General features: G+C 45.4%; 2 protein-coding genes across 3 annotated transcripts in view; one reads left to right on the forward strand and one right to left on the reverse strand.

Annotated features, from left to right (window-relative positions):
* Positions 1-14,911, forward strand: part of CPAMD8 (C3 and PZP like alpha-2-macroglobulin domain containing 8) — a 44,666-nt gene extending 29,755 nt beyond the window's left edge. The window contains exons 34-43 of one of the 2 annotated variants that reach the window (XM_061466862.1): positions 165-227; positions 595-833; positions 2,619-2,706; positions 6,887-6,961; positions 7,623-7,728; positions 7,818-7,928; positions 8,488-8,700; positions 9,156-9,230; positions 13,950-14,133; positions 14,443-14,911. In XM_061466862.1, the coding sequence (XP_061322846.1) occupies positions 165-227; positions 595-833; positions 2,619-2,706; positions 6,887-6,961; positions 7,623-7,728; positions 7,818-7,928; positions 8,488-8,700; positions 9,156-9,230; positions 13,950-14,133; position 14,443 (1,155 nt within the window). In that variant the 3' untranslated portion in view covers positions 14,444-14,911. The remainder of the gene's footprint in view (positions 1-164; positions 228-594; positions 834-2,618; positions 2,707-6,886; positions 6,962-7,622; positions 7,729-7,817; positions 7,929-8,487; positions 8,701-9,155; positions 9,231-13,949; positions 14,134-14,442) is intronic. The other variant, XM_061466863.1, reaches the window with a different exon arrangement.
* Positions 14,912-17,874: 2,963 nt separating this feature from the next.
* Positions 17,875-21,229, reverse strand: F2RL3 (F2R like thrombin or trypsin receptor 3). Its single transcript, XM_061466868.1, has 2 exons — positions 20,669-21,229; positions 17,875-20,074 (listed from the first exon to the last, which is right to left on the reverse strand). Exons 1-2 carry the CDS (start codon positions 20,757-20,759, stop codon positions 18,999-19,001), a joined length of 1,167 nt encoding a protein of 388 aa, XP_061322852.1. The 5' UTR covers positions 20,760-21,229; the 3' UTR covers positions 17,875-18,998.
* Positions 21,230-21,596: the final 367 nt, after the last annotated feature.

The raw sequence follows: 21,596 nt of genomic DNA on the forward strand, positions 1-21,596 counted from the left end.
TTGTGCTGCTGCTTGTTTCTACCATTGTTAAAGGCAGGTGGCTGGAAAGTATAAGCTATACTCACTTCACTTCTGCAGCCTCCTTTATAACCAGAAAGATAGTTTGTACAGAGTTGATATTCATTTCCATTCTTGTCTGTGTCTTAATTGTGGATTCTCCCCAGATCCCCAGTATTCCAACGGGACTGTTTGTGAGTGCCAAAGGTGAAGGCTGCTGTCTGATGCAGGTAAAATTGCCGTGGGGCTGGAGAAAGTGTGTGAGCAGATGATCTCTGAACTCATAGTCGTTTGCTACACTTTTAATCCCAGTTTGTTATGAGGAGGAAGTTACACTTTGTATTTCTCTCAAAGTAATTATGTTACATGGTGTTGCTTTAACTCGTAGTAGTAAATGTGATTGTACTAGGGTGAATCTACTCTGGTGCAGCCTAACCTATATGTGTTGTAAAGCCTCTGTTGCCTCTGTGCCCACCATTACCTCTCTCTGAAGAGATCTGGTGTTTATGCTGCTCTTTAGGGAACATTTGTAGATGCTGTGAAATGTTGGGGTCTAATAACCTGCCCTGATTTTGTTTTCCCTCCTTTCTGCTGCAGATCGATGTCACTTACAATGTACCTGATCCCATTGCTAAACCAGCTTTCCAGCTCCTGGTAAACCTGAAGGAGCCAAAGTCAGAGCAGCACCTTCAAGCTCCAAATCCCCTGCAGTCTGTCTCTCCAGATGAGAATCGCCCTGAAGCTCTGCACAGAGAGAGGGCACTGGTGGATGATGATGACCCAGCTTCAGATCAGGACCATCGGGAATACAAAGTCATACTGGAAACATGCACTAGGTAGGAAATTCGTGTCCTGCCTTTTTCTCAGAGACAGTCTAGTTTGCTGATCAGCACATCTATATTGATACACTCACTGATACAGGAAACATACTGAGTTCTTCTGGCTGTATATAACACAAAAGCACTTTCTCAACCGCTTTTCCCTTTGCCTAAGTGCTGCAGCTTGTAGTGGGGAGGTAAGCTTACGAAGTCTTGTCAGTCCCTTGAAGATGCCTGTAACTAAGGAGCTTGCCCTGTATCAACACAACCTTTCTGTTGTTGTTTCTGAAACTTCTGCCCTGGGAATTGCTGGAGCAAAGACAGAAATTTGAGAGGAAGCCCAGTCCAAGGAGATTGATTGCTTGGAAAGAAAACAAAAGCAAATGAAATACTCCCTTTCCTTCCCTTCTTGTAATGATGCTCTTTTAACTCCTTCATCATCTTATTTAGGCAATGCAAAGAGAGGAGTGTGTCTAAGGATGACAACTGAAATATTTTGAGCTTGGGGTTGCTCTTCAGAATGTAATTAAGTGTTGTCATGCTCAGTGAAGTCCTTGGGATGCTTTCAAGGACTTAAAGAGAAAACTGGATGGGAAGTAGAAGGCCGAGATACCTAACATAATGGGGAAAATACAGGTAAAGGGCTACACTGTTTTAGTGTGGTGCATGGAGTTAGACTGGGATTAACAAGGTTTAATGTCTCTAGGAGACTGTCAGCCCTGAGCTGTCTTACACAAAGCCAACTGGATCTGTCCACAGCCCATCCCATGCTACTGTGTGCATATGGGCTGGGGTGTGGTGTTACACCCAGGCTGGCTCCCTGCAGTGCTTCAGAGAGCTCACACCCACCCTGGATGTGAGGCCCTCCAAGTAGCCCTGAGGAGCCCGTTGAGCCCTGGCAGATTTGGGCCTGAAAGCTGTGTACTGTGTTTTCTCTGTGATGGGCATGAGCCAAAAAGCCCTTCTGGGTCCAAGCTTGTGCTCTTTGGGGTGCAAGTAAACAGTAAAAAGGTAAATTGCCAAGGAGGGATAGTTCAGAGCTGACGATATGTGAATGCAGAGAAAAGGAACATTGTTCTGGAATCAGCAGGAGCTTCTTTGTACCTTGTAGACTCCTCTGCCATGCTGCAAGAAGTAGAAATCTTTTTGCAGTGGCCCCAGTATACTTTCCCCTTCCTGTGTTGTTTTTCTTCAGTGACAACTAGTCTGAATTGCAGTAGGTTTTGGACTCTCCACTGATATTATAGAAGACAATACAGGCAGTGAATTCTTTTAACGCTAGTAACGTGAGAGTGAGTTCACTGACTCAGTAGCAAAGTGTCAGTTCCATGCTGGAGGGAAATAGCCATTTCCATAACTCCAGGGTTGAATGACTCTGTCTGGAACTGGGAAGTAACATTCCTCTTCCACCACAGTCCATTTACAGCCCTTTGCTTAGGAAAGAACAGAAGTGTTTTCTACTCCCAGGGGTTGTTTCCCTTTTTACCAAGTGCATTTTCTCAGTAAGTAATTGAAAAATAAGGCAAGCAGCCCCACAGGAGACTACATCCTCCCTTGTGCTTTTCTGCTTCCATTTGCCTGGACATCTGCATCTCTGACCGCTGTGAATTGTGCTTAGTTGTTGTTGCATAAAAGCAGAAAAGAGGATTTTGTAAAACCAAGTAGACCATGGCTTTCAAGAAGTGCTTCAGAGAAGAGCAGATCCTTTCAATATTTTCCTCTGAAGTTTGTTTCAGTTGTTCATGTACCGTTTGTTATCTTGAGCTGAGTTTGTTTTCATTCTTTTTCTCTTCTCATTGGAAGATGGCTGCATTCTGGATCTTCTAACATGGCTGTCTTGGAAGTGCCATTGTTCTCAGGGTTTCGTGCAGACATTGAGAGCTTAGAGCAGGTAAGATGTTGTAGTGAGAGTGCAAGGCATGATCTTGGGCCAGAACCTGGCTCCCTCATCGGTAGGGATTCCCTCTGGGGAGCAGTGGAAGCAAATGCCACTGAATGTCAGAGGACTGACTGAAAAGATGCAATTACAATGGGGGGGGGGGGGGGGGGCAGGAGATTTCAGATGGCAAAATATTTATCTGAAATGAGTAAACAGATGCTCTGAGCAACATTAACAAATGTAGCAAACATGGCCAGATGCAGGTTTGTTCCTGAGCCCAGTGCATGGTAATTAAACAAGACCCATTGGAAAATGCTGAAGTGAAAATGTGCTCTAACAGGAGCTGTTTATGGCTTCTTAGTGGGCTGTGTTATCTCCAACATCTGGATTCCATTTCTTTGGAGGCTCTGTGTCTTGGAATTTTTTTCCCTTTTCTTTTTTTCCCCTCCTCTTCTGGGAGAACATCATGTTTATTGCAGCCCAAACTGAGGTGGACAGAATGTGCCTCGTACCCAGCCAGCCCTCTAGGGGACAGAGGGCTGTATCTTCAGCTGGGCTTTAGATTTTGTGAAAGCATTACAGTGTAGCTGGTGGGGTTCATAGTGCAAATAGTCTTTAGCTGAATTGAATTAGAGAGGTGTAAAATCTTTGCATCTTTGAGAACTAGTAAGGAGCTGAAAAGCATTTTACTTCCCAAAGATCTCTTCTGTTACAAACTTCATCATCCTGGGAGGGGGAGGAATTAGGGGAAAGAATTTTAAAGTAGAATTGTACTGAAGACCAGGCAGTTTAATTTGACATCCTAATTCAAAGAAAAGCGCACATTGTTTTGCCTTCTCTAGGATTTCACTTGATTTGGCTCATTCCTAATCTAGACACCACTGCAACTGCTTGGAGAAAATGAGATTAATATGTTCCTCTTCAGGGATGAACAATCCATGTCACTGAAGCCAGAGAAATCTGTGTATTAGTCCCTGAGAAAAGAATTGCATCCTTTCTGCATTAGGGAGCTGTGCTGGAATACTTGTACAGAGTTGTGTGGTGATCAGATATGAAATTATTCCTGTACAGAGAAATATCAGATCACTTTGTCTGCATGTTGAGAATTCTGTTTTCAAATGCATGCTTGTAAAACTTATCCCTTTTTTATTTGCCCGTTAACCTTTGAGTCTAATGATGTTCTCTCTCACATGCATCAAAAACTGAATATGGCCATCCAAATGAGGCAGGACCAGCAGTATCCCTGTGGTAAGAGAAAGGAGGAAAATTAGGTGAGGGTTTGGGTAGTGGCTTTTGGTTACTGTTTGATCTCCTGCCCAAGGTGCTCGAGTGACAGTTGTTTGTTCTGCTTTCAAATAAGTTCTTTTTCATAGTAATTTACACCAATAATGGCACGAAAAGTACGTATGGAAACCTGGCTTAGGACCAGAGAACTCAAAATGGGACAGCAAGAGAACAACAGGATATCTTTATGGTGTTAAGCCCATGGAATGTTTTATCAGCAGAGGGGAAGAGTGGGAAGGGAAGACCAGAAAAATTGTTGGATTAAGTAATAAATCCCTGTACTCTGTGTTTTTCCTGAAATGGACTAAAGATATTACAGAAACGGGAGCTCCCATTGCTCAGGCTCTCCTGAGTGAATATTTCTTTTACCAGTTTCAGTGGGGAACAGAGTTAAGAGGCTGAGAGTCCTGAGAAGCTCCCATATGCTCTTGTGGTACTGCTGCACAAGGGTTATTCCTAAGCTGAAAGAGCTCTTCAGCACATTTTCTCTAGCACTAAACAGGTCAATTGGTTGTGCTTTCCCTTGTGGTGTCTGTTTGCCTGTCTGAAACCCATGTTCCTGCCTTTATGGGTAGAGAAGCAACAGAATCCCAGTGTAGCCCCATCTGCTAGGGGCTCTGGGCATGGAATAGTAGGTGGTTTGTTTTCCTTTCTTCCCCTGCCTTAATGGGAAAAGGAGGCAAATCTCTTGACTGCAAGGCTGAGCTCCTGCAGCCCAGAGCTGATCCAAGTTAAGTCCTTGCAAGCCTCAGAAGGATGTCAGCTACTTCATGCAATGCATAAAGAGGCAGTCCCAACCCCTATGGTTTCTTCATGGCTATCAAACGCGTATCCAAATCATGCTGACAAAACTGGAATTCTACTGAAAGCCCACTGCCAGTTTTGGGATGTATTTTGGACACCGCCTCCAGCACAGGCAAGCCCTGGCCTTCCCACTGCTGCCTTTTCTTGCTAGCCCAGCCTTTCCCTCTCCTCCTGGTGAGGAGGGGCAGGGCTGTAAATCACTTTGCCTCGCCTGTTGTTTGCCCTCACAAGGGAGCAGTGTGCGCGGAGCGGACCCCCGCGCAGCGCCGGGGCAGCGATGGTTAATGAATGCTCTGTTGAGGGCAGCCCCCCTGGCTGTGCAGCCACAAATCCTTCTAATAATGCTGGGTGTCGACAAGGTCAGGGGGTCACCACAGGCTGGTATATATCAAGCTTCACCAGAAAAATGCAACTTTAGCTGAGCTGAGCATTTCCCGGTGGCGCCAGGCTCTCCAAGCCCTCATAAAAGGACTGTCTGCAGCCATCTACTGCTGAGTAATAACAGCCACCATCAGGCCCCTAAAATTATAAGGACAAATTAAATTGGCCCTTTCCATATTGTGTGGTACCTAAACACATGTTCCTTTGCTTGTTACAGTAATAGCAGGAAGCTGTGTGCAGGGTTTTACAAGTAGAAGCAGTATGCTGAAGAAATTCACAGTTAAAGCTGTTGGTAACAGGTTTGGGTAGATTTCACTAGAAATGCTTTTTGCTTCGTGTCGTTCTTTCTAATACATCATCATAATAATGCTTTGTTCTCCTTTCCACAGAGTGTTTGTTCTGAGATCTCAAAATCACTTGGGATCATTAATGCAAAACAAGGAAATATTATCCCTATGTCCCACATGGGACTGTCTGACAGAGAGGTTAAAGTAATAGGACAGTTTGGAGAATAGAATTTAGGTGTCTGTTCTGGTCCTTCCCCTATTCCCTGAACTGGGATTAAAACACAAGAGTCCATCATCCTTCCCACCTTCTGGATTAAATGTTTTTCACATGGTAGATGTGTTCCTAGTGCAGTTTATCAAAACAATAATGATTGATTGACTGATCAAGTATGTACAGCATCATAGTCCTTATAGTACTGAGATGTTAGTATTCCAAATAGGGAAATAGGGGTTACATAGGAGTAATAAGACTTCGTAGCATTTACATTTTGGTGGTGATTCGTTGGCTTTCTGCATGAGGAAGGTAGTTACTAGATTCTTGAGGTAGTACAGTTAATTCCATAAATGAGGGCCTTTGCACTTGCCTCTGAAGCCCATGATCATGATACACACAGAGCCCTGGTGTAAGCAGGAGGAGCTGAGTTAGAGTATTTTTACAAGTGGCTGCGTTAGATTAGGGGCAGTAGCACCCCAGATATGGGAAGTACTCTTAGATTGTGTTCTGGTACTTCTTAGATATGTCCCAGTAAATCACAAGCAGAAGAGGCAGTCTGTAGGCCTGACGGGCACAATGCAAATTACAAATCCCTGGGCCTCAAAGGGAGAGAAGATGAGTAGCAAAAGCCTGGCCTGACCCCGTTCTTCAAGAGGATGCCAAAGGCTCTTTCAAATGGCTGCTCTTTTCAAATGTAAGGATTAATTTTTCTGGCAGAAGAATGTTGTGGATATTTCAGCTGGTGGGAGAAGAGGACCTTTAATATACCCACGTGTGATCCAGCAGCATCATTCCCTGGTGCTCTGAAGGAATGTAAAGAAGAGACTTTATTGAGCGTTTGGAGTCTCTGAGGTCTTGCTTGAGCCTTGATACTGAAAACAGTCATGGAACTATTCAATTAGATTATGGATGAGGTGTCGGGCATAGTCTGAGGGAGATAAGTGCACCAGGAAGAACTCTAAGCATTAAGCACCTTGCATGCATTCCTCATCAGGTCACAGAAAAGACCCACAGATGCCTTTTTCCTCAGTTGTATGACAGCAATTGCAGTCCCCTCTACATTTCCCTTCTCTTACTGAAACATACTTTTCCAGCAGAAGAAATCTGTGGGGTTTAGTGTCTGGTCAGTTTTCTAAGCAGTCTAAAATCATTCTTATTCTCTTTCAACCTGTTCTCTGTAAAATGAAACTAAACCTGTTGATTTTTTTTCCCTCCCTCACAGTTATTGATGAACAAGCAAATTGGGTTAAAACGATACGAAGTGGATGGAAGAAAAGTCCTTTTTTATTTTGATGAGGTAATGACTTGGTTTCTTATAGTTACATTGCTTTTCCAGGCATAGGTACAGTGTATTGGTGTTGATGGTCCCTTACAGATGAGGATTACCATGCAGCTTTAACTGGACAGTTGCTTGAGCCTCTGTTGAGGCAGGTAGCTGCTGTGGGTTTGGTGGGAAACCAAAGCATAAGAAAGGCGGGTGATCAGCTTCAGCCCATGGAGGATTTGTGGGCAGATATCACTTAGGTTTTACCTCAAAATAATCTCACCTTTAGGTACAACTATGAGTGCTAAAAGGGCAGAGTAAAAATGCAGTCTAATTTAGACCTCGCAGCACGTACCTGAGAGTGGAAGATGAGACTTGGTCATCAGCAGTAAACTGTTAGCTTGTTGAATTAGCAAGCTGACTGGTGACAGGAGTGGTGTTAGGTAAGCCAGGGAATACAGCTTTGCCATTGTTGTATGGCAAGCATGTGCTTTAAGGGCTAGCAAAGTATCATGTTTTAATTCACCCTGTTTGCCTTTTACTCATCTTTGCCCTATACCTTGTATAGGAAGTGTCTTCACTCTTCCCAAGTGTCCAGCACAGTGTGTTATATTAGGGGCAAATGCTACATTTGTTTGTCTCTCTTCACTTGAAGTGCAGGTTTTGTTACAGTCTTTTACATGATTTCATGCAGATTCCTAGCCAGTGCATGACCTGTGTAAAGTTCCAAGCTTTCAGAGAGCATATAGTTGGGAAAACAGCTCCTGTTCCTATCAAAGTATATGATTACTATGAACCAGGTAGGTGCCTATTGTTCTTTGATGTTTGGCAGCATTAGACCTTTAGGCATAAGGCTCAGTTGTGACTTCTCATTCTTGCTGGCCTGCAGCTTTTGAAGCAACTCGTTTCTACAACGTGAGTGAAAACAGTCCCTTGGCTCGGGAGCTCTGTGATGGACCAACATGCAATGAGGTGGAAAGCTCAGCTAGCCAATGGGTTGGTAAGTTGCGTCAAAGCCAAGCAGATTGTAGGGAAAATGGAGCCCACAGACATATTTCCTGGGAGTTCAGAACTTAAAATCCTATTTAGTAAAATGCTCTATTTCAGTAACTGTGTTAGTGGAGGTTTTGCAAAACTTTGTGGCATAGCAGCAGTGTTAAACTTCTGGCAGCTCAACAGGCCAACGTGCTCTGCTCTTCAGGCACCACAGTGGCTGTTATTTGCTTCAGAGGCAAGATATAATGTGTAATTCTGGAAGTACCTGCGCAAGGTGAGGCGTTAATAAACATAAAGGTAAAAACCCTTTAAAATGCAATTTGGTTTTCTCTCTTGAAAATACCTTGCAATAGAGTTCCACAATGGACCAGTTTCACACGCCACTGAAAGGAATAACCTTCCCCAAAACCTCTATGTTCCCTTCTGTCCTCTGTGCCGTACAAAATAGTTGCTTCATCCTGTACCTGAAATCTGCTGCAATATGGTTCCTTCAGAAAGACAATAGACCTTTTAATTCTACCAAGTTTGTAAATTGCTACGAGATGTTGCTGTTTGCTTTCCAGGCTTTGTTCACTCTGGGCCATGCAATAACATTTTTGGCTGCTTGGAGGATGAGTATTTTGAGCAGTGCATGTGTTCGCGAGACTGCGGCTATGATGGGGAGCCTGTGTGTGGATCAGATGGACAGATTTACCCCAACCATTGCCAGATGGAAGTAGCATCCTGCAGGAATAATACAAGGATAGAACAGATGCCCATGTCTCAATGTTCTGCCTGTAAGTTTCACTTGGTTCCTTTTTCTGTTATGATCTAATTGCAAACCACCACAAATCCTTGTCTAAGCAAATAATTACGTATGTGTGATAGAGAAAAGAGTAGAATTCAAAACCTATGTATTATTTTGCCATTCATACTGCAGCAGATTAAGTTATAAGAGCAGCTGCCTTTCTGCTTAGCTCAAAATAACTGGTTTTCTGTCCTTGTGAATGCATGTTTTGCCAAGCAGAATGAACTTCAGAGAAAAGTAGTGAATAATACGAATAATGCTAATAAATGAAGTGAATAATCCTAGATAAAAGGCATCCCTGAAATGCAGCATTCTTTGGAGATCCTGCATGGGCTTTCAAGGTGTGCAGTGTAGTAACTCAGGAAAGAGTGTATACCACCTCTGGTATATTTTGTGGAGATCCATTAACACATTTTATGATTGATGCTTTGCTTTTATTTATAGCCAAGAATTTGCCAGAAGAAAGGGACACACATTCCCACCCAGCTGAGCAGCCCAGTGTCCAACAAGCTCCAACAGGTAATAACAGACCTTTGCATTTATCCAAAGCCTTTTTGTTTAGCAAAGTTAAAGCATATCCTATTGCTGTGTAAAAGTGTGTATGGCTCTTGAGCACATTTAAGTAAAGATGGTGAATTTCTTCAGCTTTTAGAACAGACAGAACATTCAGAAATCAGAAAAAAAATGAAGAGGTCAAGGAAAATTAGGAGGATCACTATTCAACAGCAGATTAGTCCTTTTCCCTTCTGGAGATCTTGCAGGATCTCCTTTATTCAGTGCCCATACAAGATTTAGGTGATTGTTCATAGGAGCAGGCAAAGGACCCTCCTATTTTCTCAGCCTTCTTAGGTTTGAACAGCACACACACCTCTGAGTTTTTCTTCAATAGGAAGCTGGAAAGATCCCATTTAAGACCAGGCTGATGTAATGTGTTTTAACAAACAACTGAACAGAACATGACAACAGATCAAACCGTTGCAAGAACTCGAATCCAGGTGGATTAACTTTGTTTGTAGCAGTTCTGTGCAAAACTTGAGCTGACAGTCTTGATTTTCTCGGAGCTGGTCCTTGGAATAAAGGGCCTTAGTGAGCAAAAATGTTAAGGTCAATAGATGGAGTAGCCAGGAATTTGGCTGCTTATTTTATTTGGTGCTTATATTCATGCACTTTTTTCCAAGACTCATGTTGAACTTGCTCATGGCTCACAATAAATCTCACCAAGAAGCAGTGGAGGGTCAATAGAATAGTTTGTTTTGTGCTGTTTCTAGTAAATAAACTGGACTAGATTTTTCCTGGCTGCTTTCCACTCATTAATTTTCCCCTGGTCTCTAACTCTCCTGACAAACCGTTAAACAGCTTAATTCTTGAAGAGAAGACTCGGTCCCTTCTCCCGTCCTTGTCAAGCACCAGAGCTCACATTAGCGTGTGTCCAACAGGAGGCACCATCCTGTTCTTTGCTCCTTTGCTGTACAGAAGTCAATGGACTTTCTAAGGTGTAAAAGCACAGTGAATATTGCATTGTAACTATTTCTATAGGTCATTCAATCTCACAGTGTTTAATGTCTCTCCTGTTTTCCCTCCCTTATTTTCTGGTCTTACTGTGACTATATATGAGTATCTCTCTCTCTATCACATTCCTGACTGTTGGAATAGCTGAGGTGAATGCTAGTTGCCTTTTATTCTGTGCAAACGTACTCAGCATGGAAACTGTTTGCAATCTGAACCCTGTAAAGCAGCATTCCCAAAGCGTTCTGTAGGGCACTGCTGGCATGCAAGGCCATAGCAAGTGTTTTGCTGCTGGGCTACAAATTGGGACTGCAATTACATTCTTTTAAAAGAAAAAAAAAAGGATAGTAAAAATATGGTTACCTGGGAAAAAAACTTGTGGAATTTGACAGTGATCCACAATCCGAACCTTTTCAGAACAGTGTTTCTCAACCTGCATCAAAGTGCCTAAGGAAAATAACTCCCTGGTCTCTGTTGGAAACAGGCAATAGCAAGGTTGGCTCAGGAGGTTATCAATAAGAGTAAAAGTGGAAATTATGAGTTTTATTTTAGTGTGTGTGTGGCATTTTTATCCAGATATTAGGTTAACAAACCTGGATGCCATAAGGGAATGTTTGTCAAAGAGCAAGCATTTAGAGCTGGCTTTGTTCTAGGATCTGTGCGGGTTCAAGTTGGGAGTCTCCTGGAAGGCAGATCCTGAACTGAGCTGTCTGAACAGCAAGGGGCAGAGTGAGCATTCAGAAATTAAACCTGACTAAATCCTGCATCAGGAAAAGTGCCCAGCATGTGATTTTCATTAATCCTCTGGGCTCCTCTCAGGTCAACCACACGGTACATGAATCAAAGTTGAACAAATGAATGAATCCCTCCTGTACACGGGTCTCATTTGGACTCACTGGTTTGTTAGCACTGAAGCATGTGATTGGTTTAAGTCTGCTCAGGTGCTCTGGGTTTCGAGTGCAAGTTCTGATGAGCCATGTCTAAATCTGTCATTTCCTAAAAGGATGCAAAGCTCCAGGAGCCAAATCAAGCTTAGGGCAGGTTGGTGAAACTGCCTCAGTGGGTTAATCATCAGGAAACAGCGTTTTCTTGGAGGAGCGCGTGGTGTTTGTATTGTCTGAAATCCTTCTGTATTTGCCATATGACTTGTGCAGGCTCAGCTTGGGTTGATGGATGCTTTCATTGTTAGCTCTTGCCTCTGTTACCCCAGCAATGGAAACAATGAGAGCCAGCTTCCTTCCAGCAAACAGTGGGGAACTTCTTCATGGGTTCAGGCTCACCCTGGCAAATGCAGCCTTGCAGTGTAGTTCACACACCAGTGAGTCTGCTAGAATAAACAACAGCTTTTGTGTGATGCTATTCGAGGTAAGCAATTGTATAGAGATGGTCCTGAAAAAAACAGGATGTAGTGCTGCTTTTAGCACCTAGCTATGTCAAAGCATTTTAAAATGCCTTTCAGCAGTCTGCAGCAGATGTTGCAGCAGAATGGCTGAGGTTTGATCTTAAAACTGTAGCCCTTTTTGGTACACGTGGGTAGATCCTCTTTGCATCTTCAGAAGCCTTGTCTTGATTGAGAGAGAAGTGTGCAGGGTGATGGGACTCAGCTGAAACAGCTTATGTCTGAATCCCCTTCCTCAGCTGTTCTTTCTCGCAGGTGAATTACTGAGACTGAGAGGGATGGAACAGGGTTTTGATTAGTAGCATGGGACCCACCTCTGCCTCTAAGCATTGAAGCTCTGCTAATATGCTCTCACAGCCTGTTGCAGTCATATTTGTTTGGAATGAAAGATCCTGGAGCAGGATGTTGGTTGGTAACAGGAGTATCAGTATCTCGAGTGCCTTTTTCTGTGGCTTTCCTAAGATCATTGTCACGCTAGCCTACAAAAATATGGGCGGATTTCAGAGCTTCAGGAATCCTCAGTAGCTCTGATACCATCTCTCTGATGAACTGGTGCTTCAACTGCTTCCAGAGATCATTAACACTCTTTTGAAACTGCCTAAACCTTTTCTGCTTAAAGGGCTAAATGTATAAACACTGATATTGGAAGACAGTTATGTTGGTATCATGGTGGTGATGTGATTCTGCAAGTATCTGATGGAGAAGCAGCACTTGCTTCTGGTGGTGCTGCTGGGATGCAGCTGGGATGCTGCTCTCTGCTCTGAGCCGGCAGAGCCTCCAGCTCCCACCTGAAGCCACATTGTTTACACAGTTCTGCTCTAGCCATTGGAAGGGCCAGAGGCCTGAGGAAAGTTCCAGGTGGAATTAGGATGCTTTTATTTATTTAAAAGGAAAAAAAAGGATCTGAAAGGCCATCCCCCATCACTGGCTCCTAACAGGAACATCAAGTGAACGCTGCTCCAGGTGGAGTCCTCTCCCCACACTCCCTGGCAGGCGCATTATTCACAGGCGGCTGCTCTTTGAGGGTTGATTGAACTTGGCCAAGGGCCCTTTTTCCTTTCACCCCATCGGTGTTCAGCAAACATTGGCTTAGGCACAAACATTTAGGCGTGGGGGAGTGGTTTGTATGCAATGGGAAATGTCGGCCTTTCATCTTTGCTTTGACTCCAGTGCTGCATTCCTGGGAAGAGTGAGGTCTGTGATGTTAATTCTGTCCCTGGTGGACAGCAATCATCCATTCATAGAACATGCTCAGGATCTGGCAGGTTCACACATGGAAAAGGCCAGGAAGGAGTGAACACAGAGACTGACTGCTTTCAGGCAAGTGTTCCCTGGCCTAGATCTGGGCCTGTTGCTGGGAGGATGTGGGAGGCAACAGGGAAGAGCCTTCAGATATTTCATTTCTAGAGAACAAACATTTCCAAAGGCTTTGATGAGTGTTCTCCTTAAAGAAAGCCAACTTTGCAGGGGGGAGAAGGGAAGCTTTTCCTCCCTGCAACAACTGTGTTTCAGTCATTGCTTTGGTTTGGATTAGAGCAGGTATACAGAAAGCAAACGGAAAGCTGGGCAGCTGAGCTGAGTCAAGGAACAGTTCAGAAAACAGGGACCTATTGATATTCCTAGAAGTTTCATGCTGCAGTGTTACCCTCTGGACAGTGAGCAGTCACCCACCACAGAGAGCACAGCCTGGTTTGAGTGGGATATGTGCCATGTGAGAGACCTGCCAGTGTCTTAGCATAGACTGGAGTGAATGCAAGGAGGATGAATACCTCCTTCTGCCTGTGATGTGCCTGTTCCTATCCCAATCAATGGAAGTTTCTCAGTGGTATGTGACTGTGCTGAAGCAGATGGATTTCAGCTACTGCCAGTTCAGGCTGAGGGAGAAGCGAATGGCTTTGATGTAGGCTCCTGGTCTGTTGTGCCAAGATCTTCATTCTTGTTGGGCTGATAAGGAAGCTATCTTCTTCTATAATTCTATTACACTGATCTTCATCGTGACATGCAAGTGAACTGCTCCCTCACAGCCACCCTCTGCTTGTGTAACTTCCTTGGATAAAACAGTGCCTGAAAGAGTGCACACATGAACACGTTTCTGCATGGATTAGTCTCTCCTTAACTCAGGTACTTGTCTTGGACCTAGTCAGAGAGTGGTTTTGGGGTCCAGAGTAACTGATCTGTGACCTCTGGCATTCCCAAAGATGCCTCTTATCTTACCATACACAGAGGTCTCAGGGTGAACTGGTTCCTAACAATGAAACTTCCTTTCCCTCTACCTCACTCCCTTTTTCTTTGATGCAATATGTGATGCTGAAATGCAGTTTCTTTGGCTAAAGCACAACCCTTTCCAGCAGATGAAGGCCCTCCACCACAGACAGACCTGTCCTACTACTCCTATGAGTACGACCCAGACCCCTACGCATCGGAAGCTGATGTTTTTGAGCTTGGGGCAGAACTGACAACAGCAAGCACGGTAAAAGAAGCGGACAGGATTCAGGAAGTAGTGACCACAGTAGAATGGTGAGCAGGGGAGCGTAAATCTGGTTTGCGAGTCAACCTAGAATGTACTAACTCATGGTTTGGGTCAAATGTGTGTCATTCCTCCAAAGGAGCGTTCTTACAACTGATTTGCTAAGCTCTTTAGCAAGGAATGGCCAGGAACACAATCTTGCTAGGGCAGCATTTAAAAGTCTTCATGACCCACATGTCCCCAATAGCAGCAGATTAAAAAGTGACCTTTTAATCTTTTCTCTGCCCAGCCTCAGTGACGTTTCCCAAAGATATGTAGTGGGAAAGTGACTTTTCTTCCTTGTGTTCTCTTTTCAACAGAAATCTATAATTTAAATAAAGAGAAGAGGCTCAAAATCAACTCCTGTATGAGTTTGATCCCACAGACGACCTGCTGCAGAACAGAAACCCAACGATGACTACTTCCTGATGCACTCAGAACTGTAGGCTTTGCTGCCCCATGGGGGGGGACCTGGAGCGCTAAGGGGGACACTCAGCATTATTTTTCTGTCAATTTTCCTGCCTTTTGTGCATCCTCTTTGGAGTGCTTCCAAGATGGGAGGAGACCAATATGCTGTGCCCTCTAGGTAAGAAAAATAGGGGCTGGAATTCAAACCTATAGACCATTTCCAAGTGTTTTCTCTACTATCGGGATACTCCCAATGCCATTTCCTAGCTACATTTAGAAGCTAAGTCCAGGCCTTGTGCTTAGCTGAACTGCTGTTTAAGGAAAGATGGCTGAGAAGTTGTCTCTCAAATGATAACAATAAAAATCAGTGTGTTTTGCTAATTCTGCCATAGCAAGAGGCTAATCATCTTCCCTAGGCCCTAAGTCTACTGCACCCACCCCAATGCCCCCCCAGGAGAAAATCTTCCCTAGTGGCTCCGTGTTCAGGGAAGTTCTTGGGAGGTACCTTTTACAAGAGGAAACTGAAACCCACTGTCAGGGCTGGAGGACTTTGTCTACCCTCTGACTGCAGGCTTCAGGTGGGGAGTTTGCCACCTATAGCAGGGACAGGGGTTAGGTGGAGGAGCCCTCTTTGTGTTGCACTATGTGCTGATACAGGCTGCTTGCAGCCTCCTCAGCCCTTCCCTCCTTGTAACCCTGGCATAAAAATAAAGCTGATCCAAGGCACAGTCCTTTCAAATGCTTGCCTAACTTCACCAATCACTTTCATCCTGCCATTGGATCACCATACAAGAGTTGTTCTGGATATGGTCATCTGTGTGCAGGCCCCGAGTCGTGCTGCCCAGTACCAATGGCCAGTGACACCGAGGCTCCCTTTGACCTGCCCCAAGCAATGTGGTAAAACTAAAAGCAAAAGCTTTGTGTTACCAAATGTGCAAGAGCCAAGGTTTTTTGGTTTCCCTTCCTGCCTGGAGCAGCATTGTTCTCTTTGGAGGAGTTACATGCAATTGCCTGTTGCAAAATAGTGTTAATATTTCATCTTCCCATTTCTATTGTTACCAAGACCCAGAATGGGATGGAAACTCCTTTTGAGGGTGTTTATTGGTGAATGGAAACAGGAAAAAGCTCAGCTCCATTCATTTGTTTTAGAGCTTGTTTACACAGGAGCCATGACAAGAATACATCCCAGTATAGACATTCCATTCCAGAATAAAGGCAATTTTCTTCCAGAAAAATGTCCACATGGGGACAAAACAGGAGATATCCCACAAGTTGGGTATATGTAGTTTCCAGTCCTTTTTGTCTGGGGCCAGATATTTGCAGAATGCAGTTGACATGATGAAGACCTGGGTCTTGAAGTTCCCAGAAGTTCCAGAGCTGCTTTGCTGGCCACTTTCCAAACCTTCCTTCCGAGCTCTCCTCACAGGATCTGGACATGGCTGCTGCCCGTGTGTACCCACTGCTTCTGAGCAGAAGTTTGTGCCACGTGTCTGCAGTGTGCATGAGCAGACCATGTCCTCACTGTGCCCGCACAGGAGAAGCACTCGTGGCTGCATTCCTCTCTGGCAGGTAAATAAATACCTTTGAACTAAATTCCATCTCCTGTAAGCAACGGGCCTGGCAGACACTGGCTATTGTGTACACACACAGCCCTGAGTCAATATTTATCCCCTGGGTAAATAACAGACTTAGTGTGAGCTGCAGCAAGAGGTTTGGGTTTTTTCTCTTCTAAATATCAAAGCTGCACAATACAAACCCTGCTGTTTGCTGGTTCCAGCCTCAGCTGTTTAATGCTTCGAGTCTGGGAGAATGAGACATTTAGTCACCCTGATAATGCCTGTGTGACTAGCTCCCCACAGAAGATGGGACCTATGCTCTGGATTCTTTGGTCTCCTGTCCTTGGTCCCTTTCTGGCTTTACTTCCCTTATCTCATCCATGTATGCTTCCAGGTAGATGTTTGAAGTCATTTTATATTGCTTGGTCCTCTCACAGATCCTTGGGCAGTCAGACAGCATCACCACCGGGGAGGAGATGAAGGTAGGGAGTTTGAGCCAAGTATTAAACCTGACTTCATTCACTTCCCTCAGGCTCTGGTATGTGTAATACACTAATTTGAGATGCAGACATTCCCCTCTTGCTGCCAGCTAAAGAATTCCTCCTGGTGGTGCCAGCCCATCAATCACGGCGTTGTTCTGTGAGGTCTCTGCATGCTGCTGCACTCATCTGTTTGAGGCTGAGTCTCACATCTGTTTTACAACTAGAAGAAAAGGCAGAGAGACCTGGACCCTCAGAAGGTGAAGGCAGAGCAGCCTTAGTGTCCTTAAACAGAGACAGAACAGGACAGTGCATGTGAGGTAATGTGCAGGGGTTCTGGATCCTGCAGCCTGACTTCACCTTGAGTGCTTCTTGCCAGCTTTGGCACTTCCAGGGAGATCAGTAGTCCGTCTGCTCTTGGCAGCCCCTGCCTCCCCCCACATCTTCCCACCAAACTGGCTCCTTTTGGTAGTTAAAAGAAGACCAGCAGCCATAATTTGGAGAGAAAGGATTGATCTTTTTTCACTGAGGAAGAGACCAATTCAATAGTTGAAAAAGCCAGCAAGGACAGCAGACCTGCTGCTGCTTTGGGCTTTGACTTGGTTTGACTCAGAGATGTTTGCCTCCCTCTGTCAGAGAAATGCTTCTTTCCTTTTTTCTGATGGTCCCTCACTGCAAAAGGATAAAAGTGCCAGTGGGTTTGTAAGACACCAGGAGTCCTACTTGTATCGAGTTATGTTGCTGAATAGCTGCAGCAGTGCTAGTTATCAGTGATTTTTTGCTTGCAATCCTTTCAATGAAGTTAATATTTATATATTTGTAACTGTACATTATGCAGAGTAATCATTACCAAGGTATTTATTTTAAAGCAATAGTTCCACTGTTCATTCTTGTCCACGTGTTTTGCTCTTGCCTCTTTCCCTCCTCCTTAATCAGCCTCAGTAGAAAACAAACACCAGAAAACTGTTCAGCTTGCTTGAATAACATCATTGAAACACCAGCACTTGCTCTGCTGACGTCACCCGTTGACATTTAATGCACACTAACCTGATTTCCATTGCTGTGAATAGGTCACCTGGTTAGAAAACCTCAGTTTGGGCTTAGTATTTGCTGTTTCTGACTGAGTGACACCAGCCCTGGCTGCCCCAGGTCCCTGTGCTCAGTAGCTGGCCCACCCTCTGCGTGTGCAGTGCTGCAACCATAGGAGCTAGGCTCTAGTTTTTCACCTGCATTTTGCCCCCACATACATGTACACGAACAGTTTTGTTTTGTTCACACAAATCTTAGCAAGTCTGAGTCCAGAAAAGGGTTTGGTTTAGATTCTGATGAATATTTTATTAAAAACTGATTTTAAGACAATCTCGTCTGTCTCTTCTTACATTGTAGGCTCTAAGTTTGTTCTCTCATAGGTTGGGATAAGGACAGAAGTCGTGCCTCTACCGATAAAACTAAAGCAGTCAGGAACTCTAAGGAGGCTTATTGCTCATTTTCTACCTTGCTGGTTACTGGGATGTGCTTTATTTATGTCTGAGAGGCGAGCTGCCTGCATCCTGTCAACTCTGTAACAGGGTTCAGTAAGCAACAAGCTTGGTCCCCTGTTTCATAATAGACAGCTCTTGGTTGTTTGTGATATTACACAGAAGAAGGGTAAGGTCACAAAAATTACATGAGAAGTGTAATGAGCAAGGGTTCTCTCACTCCTGCTTTCCTATTTCCCTGTAAGAGACATGATGATTTTTAAAAGCTCACTAGTAATACCTTTGTCCCACAGAAATGATAGATGCCAAGGCTCATCCACAAAACAGGGATGGGCGAATGGGATTTTACACTTGTCACCAGCAGTGGGCTGCCATTACAATGGTGTTGCTTACTAATCAAGCCACGAATGTACCTGGTAGAAAAGCCAGTGTTCTGTATTCTCTTGACAGAGTATTTTCGTTCAGGAGAGCACCTTCCCCACAGGTACCTCCTAATATTATTGGTATGTTCAGAGATCTGGTTTTGCGAGTACCTGTTCTCTTTCAGTTCTAGGTGAAGGGAATATGCATTTAAGGACAGCAAGCAAGTCAGGAGCAGAAAAAGAGATCCAACACAGATAGCAATCAGCATGCAAGATGCATTAAGAAACCCACACCTAGGTGTAGTGGTAAGAGCATCCCTGGCGCTATGTGACCAGAAATGGTGCATGCAGCGTTCACAGTAACAGATCTATACATGTTCAGCAGTCCACATCTTGTCTGGACTCCACATCTCTCAATGAATCCTGAGGCCCAGGTTTATTCAGCCTTAGCTATCCAGACAGGGGAAAGGACTTGTTTCCTGGGAAATACTGCTCACTGCTCTGGATGAAACTTGTGGAATCCCAGCTTTGTCTTCATCTCATCCCCACTGTACGTTGTGAGTGCCTTGGGAGCGAGGAGCTGGGTTGGAGGCTTACACCAGTGAATCTTTGGAGCTTTTTGGAGGGAGTGTTTCCTTGGAGGTTTTTAGGGATGTGGTGTTTTGTTTCCTATGACTGAAGAACCTTTTTCTCACCTGATCCCGGAACTCTTCGGAAACATAGTAGTAGACAAAGGGATCAGCGCAGCTGTTAAAGGTACTGATGGCCAGACTTATCATGTAGCTGATATACAGGTTGCCATAGAGCTTGGAGTCATAGCTGGAGTAATGAACAAGGAGGAGAACATTGCTGGGTGTGTAGAAGGCCACAAGTGTGAACAGCACAAGAGCTGTGAGCTTCATCGAGTAGGAATAGCGCTTGCCTCTGTGCAGGAGGGCTCGAAGCACCGAGCAGTAGCTGAACAGCATCACCACCAGCGGAGCGAGGAACGCGCAGGCAATCAGGCAGATGAAGTAGTAGAAGTAATACCCGTCATCCTCGTGCCTGGGGAGAACGTCGTGGCAGAGAGTGACATCTGCCCCATACAGGGGATATGACTGCTGCTGCAGTGTCAGGGGCAGGGTGAGGACAGCAGCGCAGAGCCAGATGGCAGTGCAGGTGCAGACAGCAAAGGCAGGGGTGCGGAAAGAGCGCGAGAAGAAAGGATGCACCACAGCCAGGTACCGGTCGAAGCTGATGCATGTGAGCAGCAGCACTGAGCAGTACATGTTGCCATAGAAGAAAGCAGTGGTGAGCCGGCACAGGCCTTCCCCAAAGGGCCAGTTGTTCCCCAGGAAATAGTAGAAAATCTTGAAGGGCAGCACCAAGACGAGCAGCAGGTCTGCTGCAGCCAAGTTCATCAGAAAGACAGTGGAGGTCAACTTCTCAGCCCTGGTGGCCAGCACCCACAGGGCCAGCCCATTTGAAGGCAGCCCCACGAGGAAGATGAGGGTGTAGAGGCAGGGGATGAGCCGCACGGTGACCACGCTGCCCAGCTGAGACCGTGTGGCCTCGTGTATCAGCAGGTAGGTGACGTTGTTGATGGTTGCCTTTTCCCCAGGGATGGCTCGGGGACACGGTGTGATCTCTGGTGTCGTTACCTGCTCGCTGGTGCTGTTCTGAGAGTAATCTGTGGAGAAATGCAGCCTGTGAGCTGTGGGTTGTGCAGTTGCCCTTGTACTGTCAGAGTATACAAAGCCCTAAAGGCTTTGGATTTGGGGTCTCTGGAAGTGGGAGTTCTCTGAGGAATGCTGGCGGGCAGAAGTAATTGTGCAGAAGCAACCACCAGCAGCCTTAAAGCTGAGAGGTTACACAGTTCTGCTGCCGCGTGGTTCCCCACTGCCCTGAGTGATTGCTGTGTAGTACCCCCACCAGCAGGCCTGCGAAGCCAAGGAGCAATCCCTCTGCCCAGCTTTCAAAAGAATCCCAAGATCTGGGGCCATGCCAGGGCAAAGTCACGGCCATGGGAGTTTAACCTTTAGCTCAAGAATTGGGGTCCAAGTGCTCTGGTTTACATCTTTAACTTTTCCTTCTAGTTTCTTTCACCCATTTCTTTCTCTTCCATTACACTTTCTATCAACTCCTGCTTCAAGCAGAATATGCACAAAGCTCAACTGGAGTGTTCTCCCATGTGAGCTCATTAAAAAATGAGTTTTCTGGGGTCTTACCAAGACATTCAGTACGTGAAGAAGCAGCAAATTTCTCCCCAAAGATATGTACTCACCATCATAGTCTGAAGAGGCCAGGCAGAATCCCCAGAGGGCACAGCACAGCAGCAGCCTATGGGGCAGCCATCCGTTCCCAAGGGTCTCCATGCTGGTGCAGGATCCAGTAGTGCCCTGCTGTACTCAGAGCCGTGTGGGAAAGGCAGGATTAGTGACCCTGCTTACGCATTTCCTTCTTCTGGTCCTTAACTCACGGAAGCACCAGGCTGCTCCCATGAAGGATGAGGCAGTTGGGGGGCTGTCACGACATGCAGAGTGTGTGCTGCCCAAGCAGACACTTAACTCCAGCATCAGACGTGGGCCTGGGAGGGGCATCTGTATCCAGATCCAAAGGATATTGGGGCTGCACTTCATCATCAGAGCCAGACGAGAGCTCGAGTGACTCATTTGGGCCTCCTTCCTGCACCAGAATATGCCTAGAAATAACAATGTGGTCAGATTTGATGCAGTCTAAATTTGGTTTAGAGCATAAACAGAACCCACACACCTCTGACCTCCTGTGTCTGTCCACCCAGAGGGACTCAAGTGCCTCTGCATGACATCCGAGGTCTTTCCCCACACTCAGATTCAGAATGCTTTTTCTGGTAGTGCAAACAGAGAGGGTATCAGCCTTCACAGAAGCAGAAATGAAGTGCAGGAGAGCTGCAGATCCAGGCAACCCTTCCCAGCTCCCAGGTATTACAGTGGGCTCTTGCAACCCCATGTGGTGGCAATTAAAGGGTTTTAGTGCCTTGTAGCCCCTACACCAGGCTGGTCCTTTCTGAGTTCTCTTGGTTCTGCTCCTGCTCCCTGGAGGCAAAGCTCCTGCGCCTTCCCTCTCGGTTTCACTGCAGGTTGACTGGAAGTCCTGTGGGTTGGAGCTATTTGCATTTGAAAGAGTCAGCACGAGCCTGGAGCACCATAACATGGGAATGAGAAGTGCCTGGG

Source organism: Pezoporus flaviventris, unplaced genomic scaffold (genome assembly GCF_033815535.1).
Source record: "Pezoporus flaviventris isolate CSIRO_AGI_PZ_B2104156 unplaced genomic scaffold, CSIRO_AGI_Pfla_v1 ptg000043l, whole genome shotgun sequence".
Lineage (NCBI taxonomy): Eukaryota > Metazoa > Chordata > Aves > Psittaciformes > Psittacidae > Pezoporus > Pezoporus flaviventris.